At 41.3% G+C, this 23,888-nt stretch overlaps 1 protein-coding gene across 3 annotated transcripts in view; it reads left to right on the forward strand.

The window, feature by feature from the left end:
• Positions 1-23,888, forward strand: part of RFX3 (regulatory factor X3) — a 127,846-nt gene that overhangs the window by 83,354 nt on the left and 20,604 nt on the right. For 2 of the 3 annotated variants that reach the window (XR_009556874.1, XM_035140656.2), the window contains exons 5-8: positions 5,842-5,916; positions 13,278-13,459; positions 16,221-16,340; positions 22,644-22,765. Coding sequence is in view for 2 of the 3 variants with exons in the window: in XM_035140656.2 (XP_034996547.2) it covers positions 5,842-5,916; positions 13,278-13,459; positions 16,221-16,340; positions 22,644-22,765 (499 nt within the window). In the remaining variant the exon portion in view is untranslated. The remainder of the gene's footprint in view (positions 1-5,841; positions 5,917-13,277; positions 13,460-16,220; positions 16,341-22,643; positions 22,766-23,888) is intronic. The other variant, XM_060268982.1, reaches the window with a different exon arrangement.

A 23,888-nucleotide genomic window follows, 5' to 3' on the forward strand; every position in this document is an offset into this window, starting at 1 on the left:
TGTTTTCACCCTGGATAGGGTCTTCTTACATTAGGCAGACAACTCTCTTCACTGTCCACTTCGTGGCTGATAGGGAGTGAAGATTCTTCCAAAGTTGTAGTGCCCATAAGTGGAAACGAGAGGGGAGCAAGACCACTTCTCCTTTATAGAGCAGGATGAGCCAAGTGCTTCATCTTGGCTTTCTCTCTCTGATGTGATAAGCTGGGAAAGGAGAAGACATTTGTGCTTCAGTGATAGCTTGAAGTTCTTGCTCCCCTAACGCCAGCCCATAGGATCAATGAAACCGTGAGAATTTTGTTGATTGGTTCTACAAGAACACTACCTAAAGGAATTTCCTGACATGTAGTGACCTTGAAGAAGGTGTATGTTCCACGTTTGTGTGGAATTAGTAGTGGACGGCTGAAATTTCAAGGAACTTATTGAGAGAAACTGCAGAGAAAAGTAACCGGAAGATGCAAAAAATGGCATTTTTTTAGTCACAATTATTGATGTTTTGCAGATGTTTTCTTGCTACAGCAGTTGATCTGCAGCATTGCTCTGAAGCATTTGTCTTGGAGTGCACTGCTTTAAGTATTTAGAATTTGTGAAGATTTAAATGAGACATAGAGAAAGGTATGAAATCACACTCCTCTCTGTGAATGTTCTACCTTTTCCTGAAAGCCAATAGATTTTGCCATATTTTTATGCACCACCAGAGGCTTTATGTGATTGGTTAGAATCCTCATTTCCATATGAGTGCAGAATTTTATACGGTACTGAGTTCAGAAAGCAGCTGAAGTTGTGAACAATTTTATTTATTTATTTTATTTTTAAAAAATCAACAAGTTTCTATCGAGAAACTTGAAAGTGTGAAAACGAATAGAGGTTGCATTCCCATGAGTTGGTGCTAAGTGCAGGAGAGCGCTGTTCTCTTTCCTCCCACATGGCTGGAGTGTCTTTGCAGATGAAGCAGAGATGATGGTTCATAGCAAACTCTGGTCCATTTCAAAACAAGGCCACTTCAAGCCACAGATTAGGGAACTGGCTTGCTAAAGAAAGTGCAATCACTCACTTGGGTTTCTTTTGGCTTATGCATGTGGCACTAAATCATGGTTTCGCCTTGTGTGGAAACTGGACAAAAGAGAGGGACCGCTAAGGGCTCCTTCATAAATAAAACTGGCAGGATGGGAAGGGTAGCTTTGCTGTAAAGCACTGGGTCCCAATTAGCTAAGTGCTGCAAAACCCTTGTTTTTTCAAAAGTCAAGCCCTAGACCCCCTACTTTTGACAATTTTGATATCTCTCTGGTAGTTTTTGTTATGTGGATGGTGCCACGGGCCCCTTGGCTAGGGTATGCAGACCCCCAGGGGGTCCACAGAACACCAATTTGAAACCACTGGTAGAGAGGGAAGCCGCAGCTCTTTCTGCATGTCCCAATACATTTATTGGTGTGGGGAAGAGCAAGTATTTTTCAAATACAAATGGGGCAATCACTTCCATGTCACCAGAGTAATGCAAGAAAAGGCCCTAAAAAGAGCAGTGAAATGGTTGCTTAGACATACTAGAAACAAATTATGCAAATTTTCTTAATTTGCATAATTATCTGCCAACTCCATAATTATGAGTTACTGTAGCACAACATTTGCCTTTTCAAATGCAAGATATTCCATGTACCACCCAATAACTAAACAAGTGTTCTTTTGAGAACATTTTTTTTAAAAGCAGAAAGCACACTTTTTTGTTCTAAGCAGAAAGCACATTGTACATACTGATAATATAGCACACACGATTAGTAGTGAATTGTTTCCTTAACATATGGTGGTATGTTGTGCACAAATGTTAAATCAATGTCTCTGTGTGGAAAAAATATTTGTTCACTCTCCTGTTTGAATAGGCATGCATATTCTCTAAAACGTTTTGTGTGTGTGTGTGTGTGTGTGTGTGTGTGTGTGTTAATAGGGACTTGGTAATTAAAAGATGCAGTTAGCACATTCATACAGTTGCATATTCCAATACATTGTTATCTCAATTTCCCCCAAAAGTTTGGAAGAGTTATCTTAAATAGAGGCTATCTTTAGTGAGAATATCAACATGATGAGAAGTCAACATGACAGGCACATTTCAGTTATTTATTTGCCATTGTTGTCAGGGAACCACCAGGGGTCAGCAGAGAGCCCGGTGAGGTGGCGCAGGTGGTCCCTCATGCTGACAGCTCCGAGCAATGCCAGGGCAGTCCGAGAACACCATGGAGTAGCGACAGGCAGGCGCAGAGAGAGTCCCGCGGAGGAGAGGCACTCTGACGGCTAGAGAGCCTGGGCAGCAACTGAGTAGCTCGTAGCTCGGGAGGAGAGGGAGAAGTGGTGGCTCCGTGGTCCCAACTGCACAGAGGACTTGAACGTAGGGAAGAAAGGAGGAGATTAGCCATTCCCAGGCTGATGTGTTGGAGGTGTTTCCGCAGGATGCCACTTCAGTGACTGAATGCACACGAGAACTTTAGCTCTGTCTTGTACATAGCTATACAGTGGAACCTCGGTTTATGAACACCTCGGTTTATGAATTTTCGGTTTATGAACGCCACGGACCCATCTGGAACAGATTAATTCATTTTCCATTACTTTCAATAGGAAAGTTTGCTTCAGTTTATGAACGCTTCAGTTTATGAACAGACTTCCGGAACCAATTACACCCATGCTTCAGTTTATGAACGCTTCAGTTTAAGTACTCCGCGGACCCGTCTGGAACGGATTAATCCACTTTCCATTACTTTCAATGGGAAAGTTTGCTTCAGTTTATGAACGCTTACTCCGCGGACCGCCTGGAACGGATCAATTCACTTTCCATTACTTTCAAGGGGAAAGTTCGCTTCAGTTTATGAACGCTTCAGTTTATGAACAGACTTCCGGAACCAATTGTGTTCATAAACCGAGGTACCACTGTATAATAAAAAGCTGGAAATATACAGACGTGGAGTCGGGAGTCGTTACTTGTGGAAAGCAGCACCAGCTCCCCTCACAATTGTAGCCTGTTATTGGCAAGCAGAAGATTGATTTGTATTTGTGCACACTGCAGGTCTAAACAGAGTATTATTAGGAGGACATTATTTCTGGAGATCTATAATGATTTGTATACTCACATTAGTCCTGTTGTACACTGAAGGTGTGAATATGGACGATCCATGCAATGCTTCATGTGTCTTGAGATTTGCATCCATTTTGGTCTGCATGGATTTAGAGAAAACTAGGGTGTATAGTTATTAGTCTATTAATACAAGCTTAGTGATATGTTCTTTCAAAATAATTTCAAAAAATCATTACTTGAGAGTATAGTACAATACTTTCTGTTACTGTGTTCTCATCTGTTTTAAACATCTCCTCTGTCCAGTACATGAATACATAGGCAAGACGCGGGCTAAAACACAGCCAATGTGGTGTAGTGGTTAAGAGTGGTAGACTTGTAATCTGGGGAACCGGGTTCGCATCTCCGCTCCTCCACATGCAGCTGCTCGGTGACCTTGGGCTAGTCACACTTCTCTGAAGTCTCTCAGCCCCACCCACCTCACAGAGTGTTTGTTGTGGGGGAGGAAGGGAAAGGAGAATGTTGGCCGCTTTGAGACTCCTTTGGGTAGTGATAAAGCGGGATATCAAATCCAAACTCTTCTACTTCTTCTTTCCCCATAACAATTAATTTTCCTTAGATATAAGATGCTGTTGAGAATACAAGAACATAAAAAGAGCTGAATCAGGAAAGAGGTTCAAAGATGGAATCACTTGCATTGAAAGGTCCCTTGTATCTTTGGCCTTCTAGGTTAGACCACTGTACAATACTGTACTTTACATATGTCTGCCTATGAGTTCTGGAAATAGCAGCACATACAGCACCAATTTTGCAGTTACAGTGGTGCCTCGCTAGACGAAATTAATTCGTTCCACGGGTCTTTTCTTAGAGCGAAAAATTCGTCTAGCGAATCCCATAGGCATGCATTGAATTTTATTTATTTATTTTTTGCCCATAGGAACGCATTAATTGAATTTCAATGCATTCCTATGGGAAACCGCAATTCGCTAGATGAATTTTTCGTAAAACGCATTCATCTAGCGAGGCAAGCTCCGCTCGAAAAATCCTTTCGTTAAGCGGAAATGTCGTTAAGCAGGGCATTCGTTAAGCGAGGCACCACTGTACATCATTGGTGGCTCGTTGGCTTCCAGGCTCAGCTTGAAGTGCTGCTTTTAAGCTCTAATGCCCTAAAGTGTCTGGGTCCCTAATGCCATGAGGACGGGGGGGTGGGATCTTCATTGCAGTGAGTTGCAACATGCAGGCAATGTCTTCTCTAAAGCTGCAGAATTCTCTCTAGGGAAGTTCATCTCGCGCTTCTCTTTTTGGTTTTTTAGACATCATGCCAAAGTGGTCCTCTTCTGGCAGGCTTTTGAGTTGCCCTGATTACTTCTTTTTCCTGCTCCTGCTTTTCTGATCAACACCACTGCTAATTTGTTTCTCTTAGGTGTTTTTCAAATTTCAATTGATTTGCATGTTTAATATACTTTGTTAGAGACCTTGAAGATTCTTCACTGAGATCGTGGTTTAAAATAATAAAAAATTAAATAGATTTCCTGGAGAATGTTTTACTAAATAAAGTATTTTACAGTTTTCTGTGTCCTATGAGAAGGACCTGAAGTTCAGTGGGAGGGGACATGCTGTAAATGGTCACATTTCAACCCCTGGCATTTCTAGTTAAAAAGGTAGACGGCTAGGAGGTCTGGGAAAGACTTCCACTTGTTAGAATAGACAAGCCTTGGCTGGACTGGACAGTGGTTTGACACAGACAAATCCTATCTTCAATTGGTCTCTTCATAATCTGATCATTGTAGAATGTCTTCTAAAAAGACTCCATTCAGAAAAATAAAAACATTTTATGTTTTTGTCCATTCTGTAGTGTTTTCCCCCCTCAACAACTAATTGATTTCATGCTGTTTTTATCAGAATCATCACAGTAGCTTATTTGTTACTATCTCTCTGAGCAGCTTAAGAGGGAAATGGGAAGTTCTATCAAAATGCTTCTGTTTTTATATATTCCCACATACAGAATTTATTTGTAAGTGCAAATGCATATATTCTACGTAAGGACATCTACACAAGGCCAGGATGCAAAGAAAGAACAGATGTGCTTGAAGCATACAGTATGTTCCATAAGGCACATCCGGAGATTTGTCTTGTGTTCCCCCCATTTCGGAGCCCATCACCCTGTTTAAACTGAGCAGTGGCATACATTTCTGCAGTGCAAAAGCATTTCCGCAAAGGACCAGATCTGACTGTAGTTCTCTCCTGCTCATCTGCATTTGTCTTTGGAAGGCTAGGGTGCTAGCCCAGTGAATAAATTGTGGTGGTTTGGTAGCCGTTTAAATCATGAGATTAATTAAAGTTGTTCAATCATTTTTCAAGAATCACCAGGCAAGGGACACATAATGAACGGAGCAGAGGGTTGCAGGCTCAACCAAGTGTTTGACGTTCTTTGTATACTTATTTTCTAGGATGCTTATCTGTTTTCTATGGATATTATACCATGCTCAGGATTCTTAAATGTCTGCATTGTGGCTTAACAGTAAATCATGTCTTTCTTTCTTTCTTTTTATGGAATGAGCAGGAGTGGGGGATGGGCCTTTTTGATAACTTGCTCTTTCAGTTTTGTTGAATCAGTTGTTGCTGCAAAATTTGCTGGGATAAAGATTTGAAGACTATGCCCCCAATAAATTGTAATAGCTTTGAACTAAAGTTTTCTTTTGAACTTTGGCAATCTATCAAAATTTCTGTGGTCAGTCTTTTATTACTATCTTGTCTTGAGCCCTTTTTTTAATGACATCTATTATCAGATTGAAATGGCGATTGAGACACTGCAAAAGTCTGATGGTCTGTCCACTCACAGAAGCTCTCTTCTCAACAGCCATGTAAGTTGCCTCTTCTTCATGTAAACTAATCCCTTGCTTGATTTGCATGCCTAGCTTGCCTTCTAAATGCTTGTTTTGGTTGCTCCTTTTTTTCTTTTTCTTTTCTTTTTTTGCCTCCTGAATCTTCCTTTCTACTTTTAAGCTCTCATAGCAACTCCTCCCTGTATCTTTTTTCAGACACAATGACAGTGCAGCAAAATTGTTGAGTTGTTTGATTGCCTCACCATTATAACATTGCTCGAACCACCATGAGCATTATTTTTTAAAAAAATAACCCAGTTTTATTTGGATTGTTAACATAGGCTTCATACTGTTAAACAAAATGTGTATTCTGTTCTCATTTGACAATTGTAAGATGTCATAGTTGTGACTAAGTATTTTTTAAGCAAAGAAATGATTTCACTGCTCTATGCTTCTTCATTGCCAATTCCTACTCCACCATGCTCCAGTACAGTGGTTCCCAACAGGTGGTCCGCGGACCCCCAGGGGTCCGCGAGCTATGCCAGAGGGGTCCGCAAGATGCTAAAAAATATATTAAATATATTTCGTATGATAACAGATTTTTTGTTTTGGCCGCTTCCTGCATGAGCAGAGTCTAGCGCAAAACTAGAATCAGATAGAGGCAGTAGTTCTGCTGTATGCCGCTAGGTGGCGCTTTACAAACACTACTGTTTTGCAAAGAGGCAGCGCGCGCATTCTACTAACGCTCACCTCCCCAAGATGCTTTGCGCGTGTCGGCTTCATTTGTGCGCTACTGCGCAGGTACCCTGTCTTCTCCATTCCCCTCCCTCCTCCCTGCCGCGCGCTGCCTCTTTGCAAAACAGTAGTGTTTGTAAACAAATCGTTGTTTTTCGTGGAAGCTACAGTTTGCGTAGTTAAAAATGGACCGTTGGTTAAAAAGTGGTTCATCTCATTAAGAACTGAAAATTAAAACTAACTGTATACTGATGGAGTACTCTGTTGTAACTGTAAAAAACGTATAAATATAAAATATAAAAAGACTCTTAATTTGGCTCTCACTTTTTAATTTTAGGATTAGGCATTAATGGGGGTCCTTGTCACAATAGCGGCTCGATGAGGGGTCCTCGAGAAAATTTTGTTGGGAACCCCTGCTCCAGTACGACCAAGAAACACAATGTGACTCTTTAGGCGAAGACCCAGACCTGTATAGATAAGAGCAGATATGACTTTCAGAGCTGACACTGCTAGAGGCAGGAAGCAGATTTGGCCCCTACCACAGCCATGTTCGGAGTATCTCTCTCTATTATTTCCCATTCAATCTCACTCCCATGCATACAAAGTGGGGAAGCTCTTGTGGTGGAGCAAAACCCTCCCCTCCAAGCCAGACAGGGGGTCACCTGGAATTCTGTAGTGGGATTCCAACATCCCTCTACAGAGAGTCCTTGCCATATGAGGACTGTTTTCATATGCAGCCTGCCTCTCAAAATAGCAAGTCTTTTGCCACTTTGTAAAATGGCGTTAATTCCCATATATTCATGACACAAAAGCCAGTCTTTTAATCAATTGGCATCTTAAACACTTTCTTTTTATATATGCAAAATTGTGCACCTGGAGGAGAGCCATAGATATGGAAAAGTGCATGTCTGGTGTTTCACAGCTTCTGTTTCTTCCGGAAGAAATGCATTGTTGAGCTTTGTTGACCTAGCCTCAGGTTCTGTACCTCCTGATGCCTGAGTGTCGGACTGAGCCCAGGGTGTCATGACCCAGGCTGCCTCTGGGGAACAACCGAAGAGAGTCAAGGGCTTGGTTCATGGGGTCCATATGCTTGTAGTTTCTGTATGCTCATAAACCCATGACCTTTTGAGTAGTGCAGGTGGCGCTGTAGGTTAAACCTCAGAGCCTAGGGCTTGCCTATCAGAGGTCGGCGGTTCGAATCTCCCCGATGGGGTGAGCTCCCGTTGCTCGGTCCCTGCTCCTGCCAACCTAGCAGTTCGAAAGCACATCAAAGTGCAAGTAGACAAATAGGTACCGCTCCGGCGGGAAGGTAAACAGCATTTCCATGCGCTGGTCTGGTTCGCCAGAAGTGGATTAGTCATGCTGGCCACATGACCCGGAAGCTGTACGCTGGCTCCCTCGGCCAGTAAAGCAAGATGAGTGCTGCAACCCCAGAGTCGTCCGTGACTGGACCTAATGGCCAGGGGTCCCGTTACCTTTACCTTTAACTTCTTTTTAATCCCCATTGCTGTTTTCCTACCCTTGTGTTTTCCCACTCCTCCATCCCACAAGTTGGCCCCATCAAAAATCTGTAAATATTGTTCAGCTCTTATCATGCCATCTCATTATTGTTAAATTCCATAGCCTGTATGTTTCAAGTCTTGCAGGTGAAAGAATGCTTTTCTAACTTGTGTTTGCATGAAAAAATATCTTAAAAGAAGCATAACTGTGGAAATGAAATTTCCAGATATGTGATAATCTCAAAATTAACTAACTGTGTGTATATAAAAAGCTGGTTCAATTCATTCAAGAATATTCCTGCTGGCGTATAAGTAAACTCTCACCACATTTCCTGAAATGTGTTGGTAAATTTGACAAAAATATATTATTTGGTATTTTTCTGTGTTTTCTTGTATCACAGAATAAGTGTGCAGAAAAATAATTATACCCTGTGCCTTGCCGTGCTATTTCCAGGGTAAAGGAAAGCAAAGCTAAGTCATTGTTCCAAAGCAGGGTATTTTGTGAAGTTCTGTTTTGTAGTAGCGTGGCCCATATACGATAGTAAATCTTTCCCTGCAAAATTAACTCTTTTCTTACAGTGCCTAGTGATCCATGACTGAAAATCTCATAGCTTTATGTGAACACATATTTCCAGAAAAATAAAGCAATATACCTAACATTACATTTCATAGTTTACATAATCCATAGAGTTTTCAAAATTCTTTGAATACTATTTGAATGTTTTCCTTTTGCAAATGGACCATTAGGATATATAAAAAGGATGCCATTTTTATTAGTGAAAGAATGGTTACTTTTCTCAAAAATACAACATGTATGAAATAAATACCCCCCCCCCAGTTTTATAATCCCAAAATTCATCGATGTGTCTAGAAACCTGATCCAGACCCCTCCTTAAAATTAAGTTCTGAATGTAGGGATCTTTTAGACTTAGCAGTTATAGTGGGATGACATTCAGTGGATGGGATACCAGCACTTAGTTTAATAGTATTTTAAATCTCTGTTTTTATCTCACCTCACCTCTTTTTATGTGTACTGTATGGTAATTACCAGTGTGGCTGAGAATTAGGTGAAGGTTGAATTTGGGTGAAGGGAGGTAAATTCATTGGATTAACTTATTTTTGCACATCATAACAATATTTGACTAAAATTTAAATTCAAAACTACTTTGAAACAGACTATCATAATGGTGACTTATAATGCAATGCTTAACACTTTATGGTTGTATGGCATGGTCTTACAACATGGTCTTAATGCTGTTAGCTTGTGTTTTCTTTAAAATATTTGTATGTTGGGCCAAGTATTAATGCTTTATTATTTTTGTGGCTTTCTCATTATTTTGATGCCCATCCCCTGTTTGTACTCAGCATCAGATATTTGGAGGCATAGGCATCTGAGCATGAAAATTCTGTATAGCTATAATGCTAATGGTCATTGCTAGACCTCTTCTGCATGAATTTGTCTCGGAGTAGTTGCTGGTTACTAGAGAGGCATCATCTATGTTTCAAAGGCAAGTTTAAGCTTTTTATGCTACATACCGCCCTGTGATCTTCAGATGAAGAGCGGTATATCAAAATAATCATCATCATAATCATAATCCTGTCCACCCACTTCTAGCATTCATGCAAGAGAGCTGTTGCCTTGCTCATTTTGGAGGTCCATGCTTCCAAATATACAGAACTTAAATTTATTATTTCCACCGTAACATTTTCTGTTTCACCCCTCCCCCCCAGTTTTATAATCCGAAACAACTGGACCTTTGTCAGTGAAATGTGTGTGTCCTAAAGCAAAAGGCTTTATTCAGAACATTGACTGCACTGCCAGCAATGACTATTGCAAGTAATAGTTATATTCTGTCAAAAGTAAAGGGTTTTTTTTGTAAAATGTATTTAAAATTAATCATAGTATGTTATAATTCATCTATGGGGGAAATGTCAAATGTTACATTTATAATTTAATTGGGAAGTGTTCTGTGGTTTTTGCAATTCCATTTCAGTATTTCCCTTTGGGATAAATAGCAATAGAATATTTGCTTTAATCTATGCTGATTCATTATAATGAGTTAAGTGCAAAGTTTGAAAGCTATTATGGTCCCTGTCCTCAGATATGCTTATGTTAGCTCATTAGTGAAATAAATAAGTGTTTTTAATACACCAAGGTAAAGGTTAACATTTCCCTTGACATAGCGCCATAAGTTATATGATCATAATGGTACCTAACTAATTTGAAAGAGATTTGTGACAAATGAGATGTCTTGAAATAATATTGGGTACATAAACTAAAACAAGGAAGAAAGAACAGGCTGGATCCAGAGTTTCCCTTCGCAAAGGCTTGCTTGCAGAGTGCTCCCTCTCTCTCTTTTTCCTAAAACACTGCTTTAGGGGCACAATCCAGAACAGTGGGGGTGTTGCAGGAGGCTGGGAAATAGTCTGCCCTCCCCGGGATCTCAGTTCTGTTTGTGAAAGGGACCCTCTGGATCTCTTGTTTGATAGACTTCAAACAAACAAGCCATATCTTAGTTGCAACCGCGTGGAATTCCCAAGCACAGCATAACCTAGAATAAGTATTTCCATTTTTATATTAGCAAGAACAGCAGCAATAAGAACAGCAACAAGAAATATACAATGCATACAGCTTTTTAGAGGGTTTGTAGTGTTTACAGTATAACATTCTTTACAACAGCACTGTAACTCAGGTCAGTGTTATTATCCTTTGATAATAATGAGTGGCTGAAGCTGAGAGTTGGTGGCGTGCCTTAGGTCTAAGATGAAATTTGAGCCCAAATGCAGATTTATGACTAACTTCTGAGGGTCATCTGCCTCTACCTTTTGAGGAAACATCTAATCCTGTCTGACATGAGAAGAGGGTATCAAGGAAGCCAGAGGGTGGGGAGCACAGTGGAACACCACTCAGGATAAGAAGTGGACCGGCCAGCATCCTTAATTTTGTTGCTATGTTGGCTGGGACACAAGATGCAAAGCATGATGGGCAAAAGGGAGAGAGCAGTCCTTCCGGTCACCCCCAGGACTTCTCATCTGCCTGCCCTGGGAACTTGATTTCCACGTGAAGGTCTCATTCTGGCTGCTGGTGGCCAGAGTCCTGATATCCTTTCCACTGCGTTCATTCGCAGCAGCATTGCGGGAAGATTTTAACCTTTGGATACACATTGCAGTAGGCATTTCTTGGGGGTTGGGGTTCTGCTGGGACTTTTGTCATTCAAGCTGGTCTAGTAACTAGAGTGCACTAATAGGGAGGTGGCTAATGACAGGAGGGGGCATGTCTTCTGCTTAATTTATAGTTTGTTCAGCAGATGGCCTGGTTACTACAGCCTCAAAACGTTGCTGTCTACCCCAGATATCTTCAACCCTTCTGAGTCCATGACTCCCTTGACCAGCTACATTCTTTTTGCAGCTCTCCTGTGGGGCTCAGGAGTCCAGTTATGTGACCCTTTGCCTGCAGAGCTGGCAGCCTTTCACCCTTTTTCAAACACCTTCCCTTCTGGAGTGTTTCCTCAGCCTCCTCTCCTTGGGAGTCCTCTGGGCAGCCCCTGCTGCTGCCCCTGGTCTCTGAGCTGCCCCAAAGAGAGCAGGCACCATTCACCTGCGGAGCTTATCGCAAGGGCTGCTGAAATAAACAGCTGTCTTGGGGAGGCAGAGACACCAGAGGGCATCAGAGGAGGGAGGGAAGGGAAGAGGGACAGAGACCAGTGTTGCCATGGCACCCCTGACCATCCTTCAAGGCACCCCAGGGTGCCACAGCACACTGGTTGAAAACCACTGTTCTACACCAAACAGCTTGGAACAGATAATCAATACCATATATTCCGGCGTATAAGACGACCCCCAACTTTTCCAGTTAAAATATAGAGTTTGGGATACACTCGCCGTATAAGAAATACGACCTGGCGTATAAGACAACCCCCAGCTTTTGAGAAGATTTTCCTGGGTTAAAAAGTAGTCTTATATGCAGGAATATACAGCAAGTATACCTAGCCATGTGTACCTCTCCCATTCCTCTATATCTTACTGAAAACTACCAATCCTCAAAGACTGGTTGAACATTTCCCCCCTCCACTAGAATGTAAGATGGAAAGCTATTCCAAAGTTTCCTAGTGGAGTTTACTTTTAAATAGGAATGTATAAATTTGTGTTGTAAAATTTTTTCCCCTATTAAAACTGTAACAAATTTAAGTGGCTTGATTATTTGGAACGCGATACTTTGTTTCTGTCTCAGTACTTGCAATCTGCTTTGCAGACATTGTATAATTTTGACATATCTGCAATGTGCCCCTCAACAGAGGACCATGCATGATCATGTAAATCGCAAATAAAGTAGCCTAAAGCAGGGACAGGGGAACCTCTGGCCCTCCGGATGGACTCCCAGCTCCCATCAGTTCAAGCTAGCAGGGCCAATGGAAAGGGATGGGGGGAGTTGTACAGGGTTGCAAACGTGATCCGTGCGGGAGGCACATTCGCAAACCGCAGCGTTCGCAACCTGCGTCTGCGCAAGCGCGGGCCACGATTTGGCACTTCTGCGCATGCAAAGACGCAACCTGAAGCGGCTGTAACCCAAGGTATGACTGTAGATTGGTTGCCCATCCTTGGTCCAAAGGAAGCCCAGCTTCTTCTTCACAAGACCCAATTTGGTTTTCAGTGAAATTGGACCCCTCTCTCTCCCCTCTCCCCTTTCACTAATGGGAGCAGGATCTGATCCAGAATCTTCAGCAGTTATAAAAACAAGTTATTCAAGTAAATACTGCAATAGTTGTTACCTTGTTAATCTAATAATACAGAAGCATGGATAAATGTTACCAATACTTCATAAGAATATTTTCCTTTTTGTTTCTTGCTCTTATTCTCTCAAATGCTAACACTTTGCCTGAAAGTCTAGGTCAGTGTACATGGAATTAACCTGTTGCTACTTAAAGTAATTTATATTGCCTGAGGCCACAAGTCTTAAGAATTTTCTCTATTTGTAAAGCTGTTTTAAGATGATGTAATGCTTTTAAAATTTCTGTGGGGAATTTACCTGGAGCTAAAGAAAGATGTGTCCAGCTAAACAGAGAGAATTATTTTAGTTCTTTCATTATTTCAACCCTAATGAAGGCATAACTGTTCTGTAAAATTATGTTGAACTCATTTTTCTTCTTTGTTCCCAATTTGAAATAGCTCCAGTGGCTTTTAGACAACTATGAAACAGCAGAAGGAGTGAGTCTCCCCAGAAGCACCCTCTACAACCACTACTTGAGACACTGTCAAGAGCATAAATTGGACCCAGTCAATGCTGCCTCTTTTGGAAAACTAATAAGGTCAATTTTCATGGGCCTACGAACCAGAAGACTGGGCACCAGGTGAGTGTAAGGAAGCAAAATTCTGAGTTAATGGGACCGAGTGTGGCTCCCTCTGTGCTCCCGTGACAATAGACTTGAAGCTAAGACACAAAAGATGGGAATCAGCATGTTCATGAAAACCCCAAATTTCAGAAGTACAAAAAATGTTTTGGTTTTTCTTTGTTTTTAAAAAAGACCCAAAGCCCCCCTTCCCTCCAGTCTCAGTTTGCAGTGATTGACCAGGAAGGAGATCTTGGCAGTCTGGTGGTTAGTCAGAGGGGGCGTGATAGAACTTTATACAGTACATGAGTGGAGAAAGTGGATGAAGAGATGTTTTTCTCACCCTTATAATATTAGAACAAAGGGCAATTCTGTGAACCTTGGGATGGGAGATTCAGGACAGGCAAGGTCTTTTAACATAGCACAGAATGAAACCATGGAGTTTTCTATCACAGCATCTGTGTTCACCAGCACTAATTTGTTCTTGCAGGATAAGACTTATTAACTGTATATTAATTGTAATGTTACTTATAAGCTATATATTCCTTCTTGTTCAAGGTAGTTTACATGGTTCCCCCTCACCCCTCCTCCTTTTTATCTTCACAGCAACCCTGTGAAGTAGGTTAGACTGAGAGAGAGTCCAACTAGAACTCTAAACTAGAACACTCCTTTGTGGAATAAGGTTGTGTTGCAACTCCCCGGAACAAAGTGCTGTAAAAATAAAGTTTTTCATTTGTCTAAGTATACTGCCCAGTTCATTAAAATCTGTATTAAGCACTTTCTTCTCCCATATTGCCCTTTAAGACATTGCCAAATCACCAGTTCCTTCAAGCATTATAAGAGGTTCATATATTAATTAGTACATGCAAGCTATATTATCCATTGCACCATGTAAGGTGCTTCATTTAACAAATGGCTGTAGATTAAATAGGGACAAAATGCTTCTGTCCATTTTTCCAAATGTTGCACCTCATTTTTCTGAATGAATCGGCCCCCTTTCAAGCAAGCTATCCTTGGAACAAAGGTGTGCGGTTTGCAGATTCAGCCTGTGTAAGAAATGTCAACAGCTCAGATAACATGCATTTCAGAATACAAGGGTCCTTTTTATATTGTCACAGCAGATTGCAAGCCTTGATGCTATGCAGTAAATGTTTCAATTGCTGCCATATGGATGAAACCAGCAGCATGTGGAATGTGAACAAACTTCCTTAGAATAATAGCGATGGAATTATGAGCTACTGGTGTCTGTAGTGCCAGATTCAGGCAGGCCTATGAATAATAATAATAATAATAATAATAATAATAATAATAATAATAATAAATTATTTATACCCGACCCTGGCTGGGTTTCCCCAGCTACTCTGGGCGGCTTCCAACAGAATATTAAAATAAATAGTCTATTAACCATTAAAAGCTTCCTTAAACAGGGCTGCCTTCAGATGTCTTCTAAAAGTCTAGTAGTTGTTTTTCTCTTTGACATCTGGTGGGAGAGTGTTCCACAGGGCAGGTGCCACTACCGAGAAGGCCCTCTGCCTGGTTCCCTGTAACTTGGCTTCTCGCAACGAGGGAACCGGCAGGAGGCCCTCGGCACTGGACCTCAGTATCCTGGCAGAACGATGGGGGGGGGGGAGATGCTCCTTCAGGTATACTGGACCGAGGGCATTTAGGGCTTTAAAGGTCAGCACCAACCCTTTGAATTGTGCTCAGAAATGTACTGAAGAAAGGCAGCCCACAGCTTCTTTGGCTACAGCTGGCTGCAGGAAGGCATGGCACACAGACAGGGATTCTGCTTCTGATAATAGGCATGTCCTAAGAAGTGCTTCGCTCAGCCTGCCTGTGAGAAGATGCTGCAGGGTGGAAAGCAACAACTGCAGTCCATTTATATGTTCCCCTGACTGTAACTGAACACTTGAGGACATGGCACTGGTCTCAGACCAGACTTCTTGGCCAAGGTGGCTCTTCTTGAGTTAGAGGGTGGTGTGCTCACCCCACACCTCTTTCAGGATGCCCCACATCCAAACACAGCAACAGTTGTGAGTAAATACCCCTCTGGTCTCTCAGGCTAAGTCCCTCGTACCACCCTCAAAGGAGAGAGAGGGGAGAGCTGTGCCAACCATATGCAAAGGTGGCTGCTTTTGTGGCCACAATATACACAGCATTTGTTCATCCCACTGGGGGGGCACAAAGGGGGTCCCCGTGAAATTTGGTGTCCTTGCATTATTGCTTGTGAATCTTTTGCCCAGTGTGAGCAACTTCCTTTTGATCTTAAGTTTTTGTCATAGTAGGAAACTTACAATAAATAGTTAAAGACAAAATCATTTCTCTCGCCCACCCCACCTTTCACAAATTAGTAACGCTGGTTGAAATCCTATACACACTTAGCCTCGTTAAATTCTATTGACATTCTGAGATCAAGCCAACTAACTATGTATAAAGCTACATACATTCCTTAATCATTAGAGTAATCTACAGTCCCCTGCTGTTTGGGCCATTTTCTATTTGAGTGGTAAAAACCTTGTTAAGAGACCAATATGCGGAATGATTGTGAAATATTTGCAGTTGTAACCAAGTGAATATCTAATACTCAGCTCGCTTTCCATTCTGCTGGGACTAAATTGGCTGCATTGGATTATTCTTGCACCGTTCAGAGGAAAGCAGCCAAATTGAACAACCGTCTGAGATACAATTCAGATCTAGAATATTTAAGAAGAACCCAAAGGGATCACATTTGCTTTTAGGTTGTGTACATTCCCTTCTTTTTAATATTTGCTTTTTCCCAAAGGGGGAACTCCAAATATCATTACTATGGGATTCGTGTCAAGCCAGACTCCCCTCTCAATCGGCTACAAGAGGACATGCAATATATGGCTATGAGACAGCAACCCATGCAGCAAAAACAAAGGTACAGTCCTGCCAAGCTGGAATCCAGCATCTTTTTCTGCCTCTCTCTGTCGTGGGTCAGGGAGCAGGAAGCTCTCCTTTTATTAGGCCACATAACTTCTCTAGCTGAAAGTTGACCTGCAGTTGCCTCAACCTTAACGCCCTTTTAGACACTACGTAAAACCTTACCTTCTGGCTTGGGCTTTTAGATGCTGATGTGTTAAGTCGCTTTTGTAATGTTAATTATGTAATTTCTGAGAATTATTTTCATACTTCTGTTTATTTTGGGTTAAGTTTTTATATTGCCTTATTTTCAAAAGGTGGCCTGTGACCATTATTTGTGAAGATTGGTATAAAAACATACAAACACACCACCTTTTATCGGGACAGAAATAGTTTTGCTAAAGGGCATTATCTCATAGTTTTATATCAAAATTAAGTGAGGAGTGGTTAAATGTAAAAGTGTTTGTGTTTCTAGAATCTTCTAAACGTGAGAAGAGAATTTGGCCTTTAATGAGAGGAGATAGAATTATGTGTGCCACCCTACGGTCAAGTTTGGAATGCTTTTTATTTTTATTTTTATTTTTTTTTAAAGCTGAGATGCAATGCCATGCCGGCAGATATGACAACAGCCCTTCCCCCACCCCCTGGGCAAAAAACCCCATCTGTTGTGGAAGGTCTTCCAATGCTCCAGAGTAGATTTTGGGGGTGCCGGGGGGGGGCTGCAAAGCAGGAGGGCAGGGAGGGTAACTCTCATTTGCACAAGTAGATGCTCGTGGTGGAAGCAGGATGGGTCGGGAAGGAAGTAAAGTAAACACGACTTTATGAATGCCTTGTGCTGCTCTTAACTTAGAGCATTAATGCACAGTATGCAAAATTTGTGATGTACCATTTGATATTATGAAGGATGAGTGGAATGGCTTATTGTGTTGTGGAATAAACTGCTTACAGTGGTACCTCGGTTTATGAACACAATTGGTTCCGGAAGTCTGTTCATAAACTGAAGCGTTCCTAAACTGAAGCGAACTTTCCCATTGAAAGTAATGGAAAGTGGATTAATCCGTTCCAGATGGGTCCGCGGAGTACTTAAACTGAAGCGTTCATAAACTGAAGCATGGGTGTAATCGGTTCCGGAAGTCTGTTCATTAACTGAAGCGTTCATAAACTGAAGCGAACTTTCCCATTGAAAGTAATGGAAAATGAATTAATCCGTTCCAGATGGGTCCACGGTGTTCATAAACCGAAAATTCATAAACCGAGGTGTTCATAAACCGAGGTTCCACTGTACATCTTAAAGGGAAATGTTATTCAAAACAGATTAATTCCAGGTCTGGTCAGAAGTCTCAATGCAGGGGGAGGGAATGAAGGAGAGATTCATGTATACAACCATCATTTTATTTAGCTTTGTAAAAGAGCAGCATGACTCCATCCTCCCTAAAGTGGTCACCGGATTTTGTCCAGAATCTCCACTTGAACTCATCTGGTATAGCCCTGGGTGAATCTAGTCTAATTCCTCGCATTATTTCCAAATTGGGTTGATGTACTTCTGAGCCAGTTCCCTCAGTGAGCTGAGGAGCACTTTCTGAACATTTTGCTTTTTTCAAGTAGCACATATCCATTTACTTGTCAAATTATTATTTTTTAAGATACTCTTACAAAGCAACTAGAGACAGCATGTAACATTTGTAGGAAGGCAAATTGTAACATTTGTAGCAAGGCAAATAAGAGGATTGCCATTTTCCGTGTTTTAAAAGCTAGCACCCACTTCTCTCAGCCATACTTGTGCACTTCCACTATGTTTCTAGAGTGAATAAATATGCAGCAATAACACCAAATAACATTTTCAAGTGTTCCTTCCTGTAACTGGTTTGTCAGAGGAACTAAGAAACAGAACATGCCAAATGGAACAATTGAGACTAGATTGTATCAAAACTCAAGTTTCTAAAAACAAGGAATGCTTAAGACGTTAGCACTTTGCAAATTCCAGTAAGAATTTAGCTGCATCTCCCACACGAGTAAATATCCTTCAAAGTTTGCACATTTCCCATTTTTTGTGATGCAGCTCTCAGTTCAAAAACATGCAGAAAAAGATTTTAAAATTAATATTTTAAGATAAAATAAATTTAGAAATCTGTATTTTATGAGAAAATGTTGTTGTTATTTATGGAATTTATATACTGCCCTAAACCTGAGAGTATTTCATGAGAAAATACATGCAAGTATGTATTTAAATGCACCTTTTCCCGGGCAGATTTAAATTGCTGAGTTACGAATCAACACATGCAAATGTAATCTTGACTGAAAGTAGGAAATTCTGTCCATCTCTTTTTACAGGTCAGCCCTGTTCAGCAGATTATGCCATGACAGTTTTATTGGGCAGTGTAGATATTTTCTTTTGGGAGGGTATCTCACTGGCCATTGTTAGAAAGGCAATGCTGTAAGGAACTGGGCGTTTTTAGGCTCTGTGTTGTGGGGATAGCTTATGAAACCCCAGTGCATGGAGGGGCTTTATATTTGAATCTACAGTGAGGGGGGGAAGTATTTGATCCCCTGCTAAATTTGCCCGTTTGCCCTCTGACGAAGAAATGACCAGTCCATAATTTTAATGGTAGGTTTATTGTAGCTGTGAGAGACAGAATAACAACAGGAAAAACCCCAGAAACCCCGAAGACAAAAGTCAGGTATTGATGTGCATTATAATGAGTGAAATAAGTGTTTGGTCCCCTATCAACCAGCCAGATGTCCGGCTACCTGGTATCTTCTTTGTATGTAACGAGCTAAGATTAGAAGCACCTGCTGTAAGGGAGAGGTCTTACCTGTAATCCCAGCTTGTTACAGTACCTGCACAAAAGACACCTGTCGACAAAAGCAATCAATCCATCAGATTCCAAAGTAGCCCCCATGACCAAGACCAAAGAGCTGTCCAAGGATGTCAGGGACAAGATTGTAGACCTGCACAAGGCTGGACTGGGCTACAAGACTATTGCCAGGCAGCTTGGTGAGAAGGTGACAACAGTTGGTGCAATAATTCGCAAATGGAAGAAACACAAAATAACTGTCAACCTCCCTCGGTCTGGGGCTCCATGCAAGATCTCATCTTGTGGAGTTGCAATGATCATGAGAACAGTGATGAAGCAGCCCAGAACTACACGAGGGGAACCTGTCAATGATCTCAGGGCAGCTGGGACCATAGTCACCATGAAAACAGTTGGTAACACACTACACCGTGAAGGACTGAGGTCTTGCAGAGCCCGCAAGGTCCCCTTGCTCAAGACAGCACGTGTACAGGCCCGTCTGCAGTTTGCCAATGCACATCTGAATGACCCAGAGGAGAACTGGGTGAAAGTGTTGTGGTCAGAAGAGACCAAAATCTAGCTCTTTGGCATCAACTCAACTCGCCGTGTTTGGAGGAGGAGGAATGCTGCCTACAACCCCAAGAACACCATCCCCACCGTCAAACATGGAGGGGGACATATTATGCTTTGGAGAAGTTTTTCTGCTAAGGGGACAGGACACCTTCACCGCATCGAAGGGATGATGGACGGGACCATGTATTGTCAAATCTTGGGTGAGCACCTCCTTCCCTCAGCCAAGGCATTGAAAATGGGTCGAGGATGGGTATTCCAGCATGACAATGACCCAAAACACACGGCCAAGGCAACAAAGGAGTGGCTCAAGAAGAAGCAGATTAAGGTCCTGGAGTGGCCTAGCCAGTGACCAGACCTAATCCCATCGAAAAACTGTGGAGGGAGTTGAAGGTTCAAGTAGCTACCCATCAGCCTCGAAATCTTACTGACTTGGAGAGGATCTGCAAAGAGGAGTGGGACAAAATACCTCCTGAGATGTGTGCGAACCCGGTGGCCACCTACAAAAAACTTCTGACCTCTGTAATTGCCAACAAGGGTTTTGCCACCAAGTACTAAGTCATCTTTTGCAAAGGGATCAAATACTTATTTCACTCATTATAATGCACATCAATCGCCGACTTTTGTCTTCGGGGTTTCTGGGGGTTTTCCTGTTGCTATTCTGTCTCTCACAGCTACAATAAACCTACCATTAAAATTTTGAACTGGTCATTTCTTCGTCAGAGGGCAAATGGGCAAATTTAGCAGGGGATCAAATACTTTCCCCCCTCACTGTAGTTAAGTGCCACAGAGCAGGGAAGGAAGGAAGGAAGGAAGGAAGGAAGGAAGGAAGGAAGGAAGGAAGGAAGGAAGGAAGGAAGGAAGGAAGGAAGGAAGGAAGGAAGGAGAGACAGGTCTTAATTATTGTGCAAGTGTTGCATTCAGTGTTGCTGCAGGTAAGGAAGAAGAGTCTGAGGATGAAGGGGTGGGGAGAGTTGAGAAAAACCAGACCAGGCTGCCTAGTGACTGAAGGAGCAGAGCAACGTCAGGCCCCAGTCGGAGGTAAAAGGAAGGAAGCCGAGGCAGGGTGGAGAAAAGAGAGACCCGAGAAAGACCAGCAGAACATCCAGAGAGTGGAAGGAATGGGGAGGATGAGATGGGGAGGCAAACGTTCTTCCATGGGGGTTATGGGAAAATATCAGTGACCTCTTGGTGGAGACCTGGGGCAGGTGGAACTTGAAAGCTCACAGAGGCCAATGGCAGATCAGTGGCAATGGCCACTTCAGGCAGGGCTCTAGTAACACTAGAATAGCACTAGAATTAGGTGGAAGATAAAATAAGTGCATCCTGAAACCGATGATCTGTTTGGGAGAACATTATTTTTTTATTTCTTCCTGCACTGCTGGGAGCAGCATCTTCCGTGGAAAGTGCACATGTTCTTTTGTTTCACTGGAGAAAGCAAGCACAACTAATTTAAATTTGGAGCATTTTAACTTTCTTTCTCAGTGACTCTGCAATTAGAGACCACCATAATGTACATAGGAGACAAATTCCCCATGCTTCTTTTCAGCTGTTTCTTTCAGCTGTTTCTTAGAAAATTTACTCGAAAAGGCATTTTAAATCTCAGGTGCTTTAGTCCGATTTTTAAAATTGTTGTAGGTAGGCAAAATGCCTGGAAAATAATCTGAATAATAGTTCTTTCAGATTAGTTACATAGAGATCTCTCATTTAAATACTGCACTTCCTGATGTTCAGGTGCTACTTTCCTGTAATAATAAATCAGGACATATTGAGAGCTAGCATTCAGTTATTAACATCTTAATATCTACGACAACTGCAAATGATGACAAACATTCTTTTGTGCCCTATTTGTGAGAAATAGTTCTGAAATGATGATTCATTGCTAATTTAGTTTCTGTCTTCCCACAAAGATTCATATTGAGTCAACATTGTTTTATTGATCACTATGCTTCGCTCTAATGTTTTTGCTCAGTGTTGCTAAATTACTAAAATTAGCTGCCTATTTCATATGACGACCACTAGTTTTAATTTGCAAAGTTCAGAACATTCCTAACATAGAGAAAGATTTGAGGTGGAAGGAGTGGGATGGGCACGCAAATGTCCCAAGATTCAGCTGACTGTGGTACTGCAAGTCACTTTTATTCCTTTCTTAAAACTCTTCATTGGGATATACAGTTGTAGCCCTCAGACAGTTTTGTTTTTATTTCATGGTTCCTGTTGCTGAGTTGATGCTCATGGGTTGACTTCCTTATTAGACTAACTACATTAATCAGTAAGTCAGATGATGGAAAGCAGTAAATTGTATAGCACCATCCTTTTAAAATAAACAGCCCAGTGATGTTTGTGTTAGAATCAACATGTGCAATTTGGGTGGCTGCCAAAAATCTGGACTCATTCAGTACTATGTTAATTAAGTAATTGTCCATATGTGTGTAATATAGCGCAGAGTTAAGTGAATGCAAAGTGTCATGGCTACACACACTTTAAGTTATGTGTGTTGCTTCTTCCCAGATTTAATTTCCAGGAAATCAAATGCAGTTGCTGAGGTTAAACAGGCTAAGGAAAAGTGGCACAGAAAAGGAGTGGGAATTGAGAAAACTGAGATCGTCACCTTTACTTTTACTGCTAACTTTGTATACTAAAAAACAAAAAAGTGAGCCAGAAATACAAATCTATGCTTTTGGGGTTTTGTTTTTACCTAATACATAAACAAGTGTTTGGACTGTTACTAAAAATTTATGTAAGGTGCCGTTCTGTGGACTGATCAGAACATCAAAGTACGGCTTTGGATAACCATAATTCTCTTCCCCCCCCCCAGCATAAATTTGAGTATCTTGATAAATTTTTAACCAAAGTTTGCCAGCTATGTCACAAGGTGTTGCTAAAATCAACTTTATAGTCTGAGAGATGGAGGGGGGGAAAGGATAATTTTGTCCTTTGTTGCATGTGATCTATTCTAGGTACAAGCCTATGCAGAAAGTGGATGGAGTCACAGACGGTTTCACGACAAGTGGTCAGCAGACAGGCACATCTGTTGAACAAACTGTAATTGCTCAAAGTCAACATCATCAACAGTTTTTGGGTATGTAGGAAGAATATTGTACTAGTGTCCAAAGAAAAATAACTTGCATAGTCGTTAGTTAAGAATCAGAACGAATGTTTTCTTGGCTGGGGAAACCCAGCCAGATGGGCGGGGTACAAATAATAAATTCTTCTTATTACTATTATTACAACGATGATGATGATGAAGCTGATCCAGAATTAACTAACTGTGGAATGTAACCATTTGCATGAGTTTAACATTATGAAAATATTAAGTTTCTAACAAGGGTATTGAGCTTAATTAAAGCTGTCATTCATTTTTGAAACAAAGAAATTCATTTGCAGCCAATTCTCATACAAAGAATAGGTGGGACTGTTGTTTTTGCACATACATACTATTTTGACAATACATGGGATGAAATACTCCAGACTTATTTAACTGTACCCTCAACCCATGTGGCCTGATCACACCTCTGATAGAGAGCATTTTGGAATCCCTTGCTGAGCCAGACTAGTATCACAATTGCTACTACATGGATATAGACTGGGAATATGTTCCAAAAGCTACTACCATACATATATGAAATATACTTATATAATAATAATTAATAATAATAGTAATAATATTAATTTATTATATTAATATTGCTAACATAATTGTCATTGAATTAAGACACAATTGAACTTCACATGTAATAATGAAACCACCTTTAATTAGGTAAAATCCAGCTATAATTTGCTCGTTGTTTTCCCTAAAGACCTTGTATAATATGCAATAATACATAGATATGTCTGGAAATATAACTACATAGGCAAAGGCACTTTACTAAATTAAAAGAAGCAAAGATCAACTGGTATATTAAAATGTGTGTATTCATGGAATTGGATCCAGGTGCCTTATGTGAGCAGGCAGGAAAGCACTTATGGAAGGCAGCCCTTTTGAGTTCTCCCCATTTCCCCATGACGCTCCGCCTGCCCTTCCCCTGCCCCCTTCTAGAGGGACCCTCCTTTTCAGGGGGCTGTTGGGGGGACACCAGGAAGTCCAATTGAACCCACAGAAACAAAATAAAAAAATTTCATTCCAGTACCCTGTTTCTCATATTTTAAGACATACCCATAAAATAAGCCATAGCAGGATTTTTAAGCATTCAAGGAATATAAGC

The sequence above is a fragment of the Zootoca vivipara genome, chromosome 16, assembly GCF_963506605.1.
Source record: "Zootoca vivipara chromosome 16, rZooViv1.1, whole genome shotgun sequence".
In the NCBI taxonomy this organism is placed as follows: domain Eukaryota; kingdom Metazoa; phylum Chordata; class Lepidosauria; order Squamata; family Lacertidae; genus Zootoca; species Zootoca vivipara.